General features: G+C 43.5%; 1 protein-coding gene across 1 annotated transcript in view; it reads left to right on the top strand.

Annotated features, from left to right (window-relative positions):
* The window catches only part of LOC101954073 (cadherin-12), a 326,379-nt gene that overhangs the window by 221,423 nt on the left and 90,910 nt on the right, over positions 1–14,046 (top strand). Inside the window, 1 exon segment of the mRNA XM_065584272.1 lies at positions 13,163–13,282. Coding sequence (XP_065440344.1) covers positions 13,163–13,282 — 120 coding nt within the window.

The raw sequence follows: 14,046 nt of genomic DNA, 5'->3' as shown, positions 1-14,046 counted from the left end.
TTCACCAGTTCTACCTTATTTTGAATAATTTAGCTGGTGTGTGTATGGAGAGAGTATGTGAGAAGGAATTTAAGGTAACATATATAGGCATCTAAAATTAAACATCTACATTGATACTTGGGCACCAAATTAAGCTGCATGATTTTTCAGAGGTTATGACTACCTGCAACTTCCATTTCCTTTGACACTCATGGTACTTTTATTTAGGTTCCTAAACATGGGTATGAATTTAGGGGCCTAATTTTGGGCACTCACCTTTGAAAACATTGGCCTTAATCCCTTCAAGATAGAACAGGTTTCAGAAACAGGTTCTTTTTCAGGGGAAAAAATTTTTATTGGTGCTTCCTTTATCAGCAGTCCTATCAATATTTCACAACCATGGCCAGTTTTCTAACAGTCCAAAATATTTTTCCAGCAGAAAGCTTTTGTTTAACATGATACAACTGTTAGCAATGTTAAAGATTAGGACCTCCAGGGACTGAAACTAATTTCAGCTGGGTTCACTCTGGTCTCTTTTTATTTAATACTTATGTGTATAAAGCCTCGTGCATGCAGCAAAGATAAATGAGCAGGTCAAATGGCATGGTCACCTTTTTTTGTCTGTAGTGATAGTCGGAGAAAAAATATGAAAATAACCAACGTGCCCAATAAAATCTGTTTAATCTAATTTGGGACTGCAAACACTGAAATGCAATCATAATTGTATGGTTAACTCATGACATCACTGCAGGACAAAGTTAAGATTGTTTTGTGTCTTAATAGGGCATTTCTTACCAAAGTATGTTTGAATTTATTTTAATTGCAACTGCTAAATTTCCTGGGTTTTTATTGCTTGATTTGTCGAGAATTGCAATATTGCTATAATATTTTTATCCTTCAGTGTTACTGATACATACATTCAACCTTCAATCCACCATAACATAGGTTTTTGGGGGATTGTTTTGTTTTTTTGTTTGAGTGAGGTTCCAATCTGATTCCCTTTTGCTTCATTAGGCATTGGATTGAGCCCTTAAACAATGTTATACTGCTGTATCCTAGTGAATCTTAAGACTCTTTTGTGCTGGACTTTCTTTTCTTGCAGATCACTGTGTGAAATTAAATACTATGCTGCATGTGCTGTAATAGCTAGGCATAATGGGTTGAGTTAAAGGCAGAGTTTGCACTCTATTAACTCCAAATTTCTTTATTTTGTATGAGTTTATATCACAACTGTAATGTTGTATAAGGATAATGGGCCCTAATCATCGTTGGTGTCACTCTATTAACTTACATACATAGAATATGAATGTGAGAACATTTTGTGTGTAATCCAACAAATAAAAGATCAAATTCTTACTCAGGCAAAAGGCTCATGAAAGCTATACAAGCTTTGCCTAAGTAAGACCAATGTAAAGACTGCAAGACTTGTCAAATGTTATAGTGGGGTCCCACAGAGGTCTCTCCTGGATCTGGAACTAGTCAACATTTGCATTAATGACTTAGCTAATGGAGTGGACAGTATGTGTATAAAATTTGAGAATAACACCAAACTGGTGGCACTTTGGAGGATAGGATTACAATTCAAAATGACCTTGACAAATTAGAGAATTGGTCTGAAATCAGCAAGGTGAAATTCAATAAAGACAAGTGCAAAGCACTTCATTTGGGAAGGAAAAATCAAATGCACAAATATAAAATGGGGAAAAGCTGGCTAGGTAGTAATGCTGCAGAGAAGGATCTGGGGGTTCTTCTTCGAGAGATGTCCCTGTGGGTGCTCCACTACAGGTGTTGGTGCGTCCCTGCGCCTTTGCCCGGAGTTTTTTGCAGCAGTACTCATAGCGGCCACGCATGCTCAGAAGCTGCCCCCCGCTGTGAATCTAGGTTGATAGTACACATGCGTGGCCGGTCTCCTCAGTTCCTTCTCAACCGTCCCCGGCCTGAGACGGAGCTCAGCAGACTCATCAGAAAATCCTTCACTCTTGCTACATTTACCCTTTTAGTAACTAGTTGTTGTCAGTTTTCTATGTTAGTATAGTTAATTACCCCGTTTATCTGTTTTAAAAAAAAAAAAAAAATCTGTCAGCCGCGGCTATGCCGGGCTCCACAGGCTTCAAGCGCTGTGCTACGTGCAAAGAAGCTATCCCATTATCAGATGGACACTCTAAGTGTATAAAATGTTTGGGGGAAGCTCACATTCCCCAAAAATGTGCCCATTGCTGTAAACTCAGCTCCAGGGCACGGAAGGACAGGGAGCTTAAACTCAAACTGCTCCTCCTACAAAAGTCTATCGGGTCAGTTTCAGACCCAGACGCTGAAGCCAGCTCCGCTGCCCGCCACAGCCCCCCCGCCTCAAAAAAACTGAAAAAATCTACAAAGAAGGGTATGAGGCACCAAACAAGGCTATGAGGCACAAAGTCTCTCCAGGCAGATCAACGGTCTCACTGCCTGTGTTCCCTCGCCTCAGCAACTTTGATGAGCCCGGCTCTTCAGGAACCGCGCAAAAGCCGCCTGAGGCTGCGGCGGCGGCGAGAGGCTCCGGTGCCGAGGCATCAGGCTTCCAGTTGCCTGCCTCTATTACGGCACCGCGAATGATGCGGTGCCGACATTCTACAACATGCCTGACCCCAGGCAGGCTGATATTGCCCGCCCGGCACCGACCGCGGCACCGACCCCCGCGGTGCAGTCTGACAGGGAGGTTACAGGCAAAACCCCTGATCGCAGGAATGCTCCTGTACGGCAGCCTCTCCCGGCTCAATTTTTCACCTCCCGCAGGACCTTCATTACCTCACTTTACTCAGACAGCAGATCTCCTGGTATCACCTACCTTGCAATCTCCCCTGATGAATGCATATTCTTCTCCAATGCCTGAGTCAGGATCTGAGCAGTTTTCCTCCAGTGAGGAGGAAACAGATCCACAGGGAGTTTTTTCTCCATATCAAGACTCCCAGCCCCAGACCCTGGGCAATAGAGGTTATGAGAAAATTACCTCATCCCACTCTCAGGACCCTTCCTCCTGGGGGGTGAACCCCTGGATGGCACCACCTATGCCCTACCCACCATCATGGCAATACTGGACACCATGGGCATCGTACCCTCGGGAATACATGCGCCATGGCCACTCGACCAGGCGCAATACTGACCCAGCGCAGTCCCCTAACGAATATGCCAGTGACACGAGACACCTGGCATCACAGTCACGCTTCCAGGATAAACCTAGCCCTGCTCCTATTCCAACAGAGCCGGAGCTAGCACCTGAAGAAGCATTGCTTCCCCTTCCTCCGACACCCTCGGATGATTATGCAAAATTCCAGGACCTCTTTAAAAGAGTTGCCAGTGACCTGAGAATTAACTTGGAGGTAGTCACTGAACAACAACATGAGCTAACGAACATCCTACAGCCCCCTTCTTCCTCCAGGGTGGCATTGCCAATTAACGCAGCCCTTTTAGAACCCGCTAAGTCCATCTGGCAGACTCCAGCGACAAGCCTACCTACCTGCAAACAAGCAGACAGGAAGTACTTTATTTCTCCAAAGGATTCTGAATTCCTTTTTACCCACCCGGCACCAAATTCATTGGTAGTAGACGCTGCGAACCAGAGGGCTAGACAACAGTATTCTCGTTCCGCCCCACCCAACAAGGAAAGCAAACGATTGGACCTGTTTGGTCGCAAAGTATATGCATCCTCGACCCTACAATTTCGTATAGCTAATTATACTGCAGTCCTGGCAAAATACGACCACAAAAACTATAATAAATTGATGGACTTTATTGATGACATTCCAGAACAGAGAAAACAACAGTTCAGAGCTATGGTTTCCGAGGGGCAAGCCATATCACGCACCGCTCTCCAAGCTGCCCTCGATGTAGCCAACACAGCAGCAAGATCGACGGGGCTCTTGGCTCTCCTCCTCTTTTTTTCCTCGAGAAGTTCAGAGCACCATTGAAGATCTTCCCTTCGACGGGGACATTGAATGAAGCACGTCTACCACGAATGACGTGCTTCATTCAATGAAGGACTCAAGGACAACCCTCCGGTCTCTAGGTCTCCAGACACCTACGACCAGAAGACGACAATATAGGTACCAACCGTACCACCGGCCACGTTACCCCGCATTCACACAACATTCCCATAGACCGCAGGAACAACAACAACAACAACGTCAAAGACCGAGATTCCAGCGACGTCGTCCAAATTCTGCAGGGGCACCTCAACCCCCGCCAACTAATAGGCAGATTTGAAGTCTTGGTCGAGGGTTTAGAAAGCAACGCCCCCACTTCAGCCGACACACCTATCTTTGGACACCGCCTACGACCTTTCTCCCATCAATGGAAGAATATTTAGTTACAATTGGATACGTCATCCCCTTCCTCTCCTTACCTCCCACCCACCCACCCTCCCCGTCCCTCTTCAGGGACCCTTCTCACGAGCAGCTACTCCTCCAAGTAGTGCAACATCTCCTTCATCTGGGAGTAGTAGAAATCGTGCCAGAACGACACAGAGGGAAGGGGTTTTACTCCCATTATTTCTTAACAGAAAAGAAAAATGGGGATGGCGACCAATCCTCGATCTCAGGCGGCTCAACAAATTCGTCAAAAAGCAAAAGTTCAAGATGGTTACCCTCACTACCATAATCCCAGCGCTGCAGCAGGGCGACTGGTTTTCTGCCCTCGACCTACAAGATGCACTCTCTAAACAAGACTCTCTCCCTACCTGCTCCAGTCAAAGATTCGCTACATTGATGGACCGTTCACTCCAACCTCTGCTCTGGAGTCCCGTTTCTTCAGCAGGCTCCATCACTCACCCTGACCACCGATGCATCTATGACAGGTTGGGGTGCACATCTGTCTCACCACACAGTACAGGGGCTATGGTCACCAACTGAGACCTCCCTGCACATAAATGTCCTAGAACTTCGAGCCATTCGCAACGCGTGCCGTCACTTCCTGCCACTAATCAAGCATCACCACGTACGCATAATGACAGACAACATTGCATGCATGTTTTACGTAAACAGGCAGGGAGGAGCTCGGTCCCATTCGCTGTGCACAGAAGCTATGAAGCTCTGGAATTGGTGCATTGCAAACAACGTCCGGGTATCAGCTGCCTATCTTCCCGGGATAATGAACACCACAGCGGACGAACTAAGCAGACGCTTCCCATGAGACCACGAGTGGGAAATAGACGTGAAAACCATTCACGACATATTCAACACTTGGGGTTACCCAACAATAGACCTCTTTGCAACTACAAAAAACAAGAAATGTCCCAATTTCTGCTCCAGAGCAGGACTGGGCAAACATTCCCTGGGGGACGCATTCATGATCTCATGGCACCGAGACCTATTGTATGCATTTCCCCCAATACCAGTTCTCAACAGGGTGCTGATAAAAATACGAACGGACCGAGCCAAGGTGATCCTCATTGCCCCATCGTGGCCCAGACAACCGTGGTTTCCGTTCCTCACCAGAATGTCAATCCAACCACCAATCTCACTGCCGCTCATTCCAAACCTCCTATCTCAACAACACGGCCGTGTTCTCCACTCCAACCTGTCCATGCTTCACCTCAAGGCCTGGTTCCTACATGGTTCTCCCAAAGCGAATTAGATTGCTCTGAACAGGTTCAGAAGGTGCTCCTACATAGCAGAACGCAATCTACTCGCACGACCTATCTTCAAAAGTGGAAACGATTCACACATTGGTGTTCTGCTAAACACCTTTGTCCCACCTCGGTACCTCTTTCGATTATACTTGACTGTCTATTGGGCCTTAAGCAATCCGGCCTTTCTTTCAGCTCCATCAGGGTCCATTTAGCTGCTATTACAACTTTCCATGACAGAATTGATGACACGTCTGTCTTTGCTCACGCTATCACGAAGCATTTCCTCAAGGGACTACAAACCTTATACCCAGACATTAAACCACCGACCACCCCTTGAGACCTTCATCTGGTACTGTCTTGCCTAACTCAACAACCATTCGAACCCCTAGCCACGTGCTCCCTTTTACACCTCTCGATGAAAACAGCATTTCTAGTGGCAATTACCTCTGCCAGATGGGCAGGAGAAATAGCAGCTCTTATGGCACACCCACCATATATGATATTCTTTAAAGACAAGGTTACCCTCAGATTACATCCCAAATTTCTTCCAAAGGTACACTCGTCATTCCACATTAATGAACCAATACACCTGCCGACTTTTTTTCCGAAACCACATGCGAACTCATTCGAAACCTCAATGCATACACTAGATGTACGCAGAGCCTTGTCATTCTATTTGGATAGAACCAAACCTTTTAGAACTTCCTCCAGACTTTTTGTCTCTATTGCGGAGCGCTCCAAAGGCACGCCTATTTCTACCCAGAGACTCTCGAACTGGATTTCCCAGTTTATCCGGCTGTGCTATCAGATGAAGAAGGTTACACCTCCAGACGGCATTAGAACACACTCCACTAGATCTCTGGCTGCCTCTGTAGCGTTCTTACGCAAAGTTCCCCTGGCTGATATTTGTAAAGCAGCCACCTGGTCCTCTGACCACACATTTGTTAAACACTATGCCCTTACTCAAGGCCCTCTATCTGACATACGTTTGGGCAGGGCGGTACTTTCAACGGTGTTCCTACCAGATCCGAAGTCCCTACCTCCTTAAGATACACGGCTTTTAAGTCACCTGTAGTGGAGCACCCACAGGGACATCTCTCGAAGAAGAAGAGGAGGTTACTCACCCTGTGCAGTAACTGACGTTCTTCGAGATGAGTGTCCCTGTGGGTGCTCCACTACCCACCCTCCTCCCCTCTACTTCGGAGTTGGGGGGCCTCCGTTGTAGAGAAGGAACTGAGGAGACCGGCCACGCATGCGTACTATCAACCTAGATTCACAGCGGGGGGCAGCTTCTGAGCATGCGTCGCCGCTATGAGTACTGCTGCAAAAATCTCCGGGCAAAGGCGCAGGGACGCACCAACACCTGTAGTGGAGCACCCACAGGGACACTCATCTCGAAGAACGTCAGTTACTGCACAGGGTGAGTAACCTCCTCTTATACTGAATCACAAACTGAAGATGCGCCAACAGTGAAATGCAATTGTGAAAAAGGCCAACGTCATTCAGGCATGTATTAACAGGAGTGTCATACATAAGAGACAGGAGGTAATTGTCCCACTCTACTAGACATTGGTGAGCCCCTTTCTGGAGTATTTTGTCCAGGTAACACACTTTCAGAAAGATGTGGACACAATGGAGAGAGTCCAGGGGAGAGCAACAAAAATGATAAAAGGTTTAGAAAACCTGACCTAAGAGGGAAGGTTAAGAAAACCCTGGGTATGTTTAGTCTTGAGAAAAAAGGACAGAGGGAGGCTCTGATAACAGTCTTCAAATATGTTAAGTACTGTTATAAAGAGGATCAATTGTTCTCCATGTCCACTGAAACTATACCATGATGTAATGGACTTAATCTGCAGTACGGAACATTTAGGTTAGATATTAGGAAAAAAATATTCTAACTATAAGAGTAATTAAGCTCTGGAATAGGCTTCCAAGGGAGATTATGGAATCCTTGTCATTGGAGGTTTTTAAAAAACCGGTTGGACAATCATCTGCCAGGGACAGTCTAGGTATATTTGGTCCTGCCTCAGTGCAGGTGAGGCTGAAGTAGATGACCTTTTGAGGTCCCTTTAAGCCCTACATTCCTATGATTCTATGAATGTACCTGATCACAGTCTGCCTTGCTTTCTATGAGTATAAACTGAGGAAAACTAGCATATCGGAAGCTGTACTATAAAGTACACTATAATTAAATCTATCTTATGAACTGAGCACCTAATGATTAAAAATAATACCAATGATGGTGATAATTATAGATGCCATGCTGTAGTTGTAAAGGCTAAAAATGAAGTGTTACTGATTAACTAAATCAGCACCAGTAATTTTTTTTGATGAAATGTCTTGAAGTAAAATCAGATTTATGATATATTTTTCCTCTTTGCAGCTAGAGTGTATCAGCTAGTATTGATTTAAATTGCAAGCTCAATAAAGTATTAGAATTTCAGCTAAAGGGAAAAAAATCCAGGGAATGGATCAATGTTATGTACTATTTTCAAGGTGTATGTGAGCTGTATTGAACCAGAGTTTCTAAATATTAATCCGTAATAGAGCTTCAGGTGTATTTTCAAATGCAAGACATTACATTTCTGGTATTTTGAGCTCCAGAATGCATGAAGCAATCCAAAAATTTTATCTATGTAATACACTGGCAAAATGTGGATTGCATCCACTTCTGGTAGCTGGCCAACTAGATGATAAAAATAAAGGAGTTATTCTTTTAACTCAACTATTGGAGGGCTATGCCGTAGTGCTTGAAAGCCCCCTAAAACCATTCTGATAATACATATGAGGGGGCCGTGGTGGCCAAGATTTTCGAAAACGGAAGCCTAAAGTTAAGCTTAAAATCTTGGTTGATTTCAGTGGGACCTATTTAGTGCCCAACACTTTTGAAAATCAGCTGACACATATTGAGAAGGCCCAATGTAATTCACCATTTTTGAAAAATTGGATGTACCTCTCCATCCATATGAGGAGAAAGCTATTCACTCTGGGGCACAAATTCAAGGTAGCCCCCCTACTGTTTTGTTAATGTTGGGAAAGAGCTTTGTTCTGTTACTCAGGCTTGGTCTACACTACCCCCCTAATTCGAACTAAGGTACGCAACTTCAGCTACGTGAATAACGTAGCTGAAGTTCGAAGTACCTTAGTTCGAATTAGTTCGAACTTACCTTGGTCCACACTCGGCAGGCAGGCTCCCCCGTCGACTCCGCGGTACTCCTCTCGGCGAGCTGGAGTACCGCAGTCGATGGCGAGCACTTCCGGGTTTGACTTATCGCGTCCAGACTAGACGCGATAAGTCGAACCCAGAAGTTCGATTTCCAGCCGTCGAACTAGCGGGTAAGTGTAGCCAAGGCCTCAGATACTCTTGCTGCCTATATGGGGTAGATAGTCTCCTACTTCTCTTAAAACATGCTATTGAAGTCTGAAATGGGCTTCCCAACTCCTTTTCTCTTCCCCTCACAACAGCAACCAACCTGAAATTTAGGGGACAGTGTGGAGGGAATGGGTTCAAAGGAGGAGATCAGTTTGGGGAGAAAGAGCCTGAAGGACCAGCCAAGCTTTCAGTAAGAATACAAATTTTGGGATGTTTATTTAAATCAAACCTCTAAATCACCCAACTCTAATTCAAACCTCAGGATTCAGGGAATCAGATGATTGGGTTTGTTGTTTGAGATGGGAACAAAGGAAAGAAAGTAGCAGGGTAGGACAAGGGGGAGAATGACACAAAGAAACATTCCCTCAGTCAAAGAATGGAATAAACTGGAATTTTATGGTGGAAAGATAGTAAGATACTGTGTGGTGGGGAGGATATGTGAATGGATAGATAGACATAAGGGCATTTTTCAAGATAAAAGGCTCCATGTTCCATTGGCAATTAGGGCTGTATGTGGGTTGTAGTTACTTGTATTTGTGTTTATTTGTATAAGTAGTTGGGGTTTACTTTTTACTAGCTTCTTTAATGGATCAGGGAATACCTAAAGTCATACAGGTCACACTTTTACTAGCCCTATAAATGAATTCCTGAGCATCTCCCCTCCAAAAAGCTCACAGAAACTGTAAACTCTAATTGAAATACTGACACATCCCAAACTTATCTAAATATTTCTGTTTATTCAGGTTCCTGTGGAACCCAAATGCACAGTCTTTTTACCCAATCCCATGAGTCATCAAGTCCTCAATCACTACAACTTAATACATAGTATATATTTATCCCATAAGTTATGCCCTGGTTTGGTATCAAGATTTATGACTGTGGCTGGATTGAGGATGTGAATTAATGTTCTAGTGTATTGTGAGTAACCTGGGTTGTGTTATATTGTTTTTGGCACTCCAGTTAGTGTAATTAAGCAGTAAGGGGAAAATCTTGCCTTTTCCTCTGCCATGCTAGTGGTCCCTTGGCAGAAGAACCAGTGAAGTTCTACTTTTCAAGGTGGGAGTTGAGGGTAACGATTCAGGAGGCACTATGAAGGATATACCATGCAATCCCTATGCATTCCCCTTCCCTAGTACAGAATTCAGCTTTGTTGGGGTTCCCTGCATTCCAGCAAGTGCTGACAGGTTTGGGACTGGCAGATCCCCTGCTACATAGACCCCTCTATCTTCATCCCCCTGTGGTGAGAGTCCATGGAAGGTTTTGTATGTATTGTAAAACATGCTGATCCTTATCCTGGCATACAGAGAGAACCTCCATACCCAATGCCTCTCCCCTGCCCCCCAGTAGAGCTACATAGCACACATTCTGTTATCTTGATTTTGTATTAGATGAGAAGTTTAGGCATAAATGTCTGAGTATACAGTGCTTCCATAATCATTATATTGAACTATGACTTTGATCTTCTGTGGCACCTCATGGTCTCTAAAATGTGACATTCCCCATCCATCAGCAAATCAAAACTAACCTCACGCTTCTTCTGAAATGAGTCCAGATGATCTCTGCAGTATTATTTTATTTACTGCATCCCTAATCTTTCCTTTCATTGAACGTTAACTCTAATTAATGTGCCCTCACCTTGTAAACATGACCAGCATTATTTTATAACTGGTCTTGCTAATCAAATTGCTTTTCATGAACTCTCACACTTCGCCATGATCATCAGTGTAGTACAGAAAAATCTCCTGTGGCACCTTAACATTTTGCTTTGGCCAATGACCATCTGTAAGGGCTGGTCCACACTAAGCCCCCAGTTCGAGCTAAGATACGCAACTTCAGCTACGTGAATAATGTAGCTGAAGTCAAAGTATCTTAGTTTGAACTTAAAGGTACTTACCGCAGGTCCACACGCGGCAGGCAGGCTCCCCCGTCGACTCCACTTACTCCTCTCGTGGAGCACGATTACTGGCGTTGACGGCGAGCACTTCCGGGATCGATTTATTGTGTCTAGACAAGACTTGATAAATCGATCCCAGAAGATCGATTGCTTGCTGCCGAACCAGCGGGTAAGTATAGACGTACCCTAAGTGTAGCAACTCTACAAAACTATCCAACAAGAAGTCAATTTATTTTCACTATCAGTTCCACTTCCAATTCCTCCAGTGATGCTGGCAATCATAATTAGAGTTGTGTAGGAGAGTTTAAAAAAAATCACCTCAAACTTTTCCCTTGACTATATTGGACTATCTTTCACTATCAGATCAGCTGTTTATTTTAAAGAAAAATAAACGTTGACATGCATATCACTGTTAGTGCTAGTACAATGATGATGCTTAAAAACTTTCCAATTGCCTTTATAGCTAATAATTTTGCAGCATTTGCAGTATTCCCTGGGTATTGGCTAGGGAATGCCAGGTGTTCTCAAACTTGCTGTAGTATACACCCCATCCTAACAGAAAGATTGTATGATGGACCACCGTGTCATGTGACCTTCCTTCCCATTCACTCCCCCCTGTATAAGTGATTGTTTAAAATTATTTTGACAACTACAACTACATGGAGGAATAATATGAAAGTAATATACTTTTGCATCAGAAACATGGAGGGATAGCCAGTTTGCTCTCTGTAGACCACCCTAAAGTTCTCTTCAGACCACCATTTTACAACTACTTCTCAATGTGACACAGAGGGGAAATGGAGTAAACTTACTCTATGAGTACCCTTATATGTATGGACACAAGGCAGACTATCTTACTGTAAACACACCTGATATAAGTGTCAGATAAAGCTATATTAAAAACAAGTACTCTATTTCTGCAGTATTCCTATCTGAAGCTGACCAAGGCAGGTAGATGAAACAAAAGTCAAGCCTTGATTTCAAACCCAGCTTAGTGAATAGATTACTTTGTTAATTCTAAAATGTACAGACTCCTTTTTGGACTTGTATTCTAGAACTAGAAAGTTTTCTTCTAGGAGGCCGTGCTCTAATTCTCATGGTATTTTGTGCTCTGGCTGCAGGCAGATCAGGTGGTTGTCTGCCTAAATACTGGTTTCAATGCCAGCTTATAAATTTTACTTTGCAAATGCCAGTTGGGTGCAAAAATGTTGGTTTTGCACATGCCATGAGCTGTGTCTAGCTTTCAACATGCACTTTAGGCACCCACATTCTAAATCTGGCACTATATTTTCACCAGTGTCCATTTTATGTGTGAAGGGAAGATTTTTGTAAATAAATAAATAAATTTCTTCAAAGGTCTGATGCTATTGGTAATGGCAAAATGCCCATGGCAGGAGCAGGATCAGGCCCCCAGCACTTTTAATATGTCTTTTCAGGCTTGGAGAAATCTTATTATTATTGTAAGTGAGGTCTTTAGAACCAATATTATTTGTAAACATAACTGTAGAATCCCTGTTATTAGAAACAAGGGAGATGACTTCAGATGACACTAAAGTGCTTGATACCCCACTAAGTTGGAAACCAGAGTTTCCATGGTGAGCAGATATACAAAAGTAAGCAATATTTGTGGCTGTGTTACTAAACCTGTGGACAAAGAGGTCCAAATACACAATCTTGTCTAAAATTAAGCGCCTATATCCAACTGTAGACACCTAAATATGTGGCTTGTTTTTCAGTGGTGCTGAGCACTCACATGAATATCAGCAAACCCTGCTGATGATCTTGGTTTGCAAAGTGTGGGGGCTCCCAAGTTGCATTTGGAGTTTGGTGTCTATACAAATCCAAACGCTCAAAGCCAGACTGGTAAACTGAGTGGTCCCAAGTGAGTGTGGTTAAAACTGTCAAAGCACACAAGAAATACCCTCCTCTCTAGCTCCCTCCCTCCCTTGCCTTTAGACATCTCTTGAAGGGGAAATTGATTATCCTGTTACTCCCACACCTATTTACATTTCCAAGGGTGGGCAACTGGCTTGCTTTCCCGCACATCACCCCTCCCCTCCAACTTGCTGGTAAATGTCTTCTGAAGAGTGGATGCCTGCCCAGCTTGCCTTCCCTTCCCTGTCTGCTGCAACTGCTACTTACATTTATGTCAGTGTGGTGCTGAAACATTACATTGTTCTTTTCCTGTTTCCAAAGAAGCAAGAGCTACAGCAAATGCCCTCATCAAAAGGGGCTAAGCTATATATATATGTCAGTAATATTCCTGATCTTTGTTTTCTTTTGGAAATTAAAACACCTGTATTTTTTTTTCTAGGTGCATATGTGCTTCAGGTTAAAGCTACAGATGCTGACGATCCAACATACGGAAACAGTGCCAGAGTGGTTTATAGCATTCTTCAGGGTCAACCATACTTCTCCATTGATCCTAAGACAGGTAAATGTTTCATCAGCAACAATATTATCATTTCCCTTTCAAACATTTAAATTTTGATTAAACATCCAAGTGGGCAGCATTATTGGGGTGTATAGAAATAAATACCCAATGCTCTGATACACCCAAAGGCCAATACGTAGTCATATATTTGCTTTGTACGCAGACTGTGTTTTGAATAAATTGCAACCTGCCATATAGTTTGGAATGTCTAAAGTATGTATGTGTTGAAGAGGTCTTTCCTGATGCACTCTTACTTCCACATTGTTAAGATTACTTCTGTCTTTGTCAGTTTGTGTATTCTCTCTTTTTTTTCCCTGGATGTTTTGACTCCAAATCTCAAGTCTTCATCCCATTGACTCAATTTGCAGTCTGTTTGCCTAGAATGAAGAATACTTTAGCAATGATTCTTGTGCTGCATGTTTTTAATTAGAGAATGTGGACAGCTGATTGGTCCCTGCCCTCTTCTTTTGCTGGGGCACAGGATATTGGTCTGAGGTTGTTAGATGTGTTGGCAGAGGAGAAAGGGAGACTGCACTATTTTATCATGTTCTATATTTTTAAATGTCATTCCTGTTTCTATATTTAATAATTCAGTCAAAGAACCAAGAATGTACACACTAAATGCTACAAACTATATCTTGAATGTGTACAGGAATAGTCACCCATGTGCCCCTTTCAGCAAATGGAATTTCTTCTCCCAGTGAAGCTGTACTTGAATGTCAGATGGCATGTTAAAGACTTTCTCACAGATTAATCAATAATTG

This window comes from Chrysemys picta, chromosome 2 (genome assembly GCF_011386835.1).
Source record: "Chrysemys picta bellii isolate R12L10 chromosome 2, ASM1138683v2, whole genome shotgun sequence".
NCBI classification, from domain to species: Eukaryota; Metazoa; Chordata; order Testudines; family Emydidae; genus Chrysemys; species Chrysemys picta.
The sequence above is the reverse complement of the archived record's forward strand: the minus strand, read 5'-3'. Positions and strand labels throughout refer to the sequence as shown.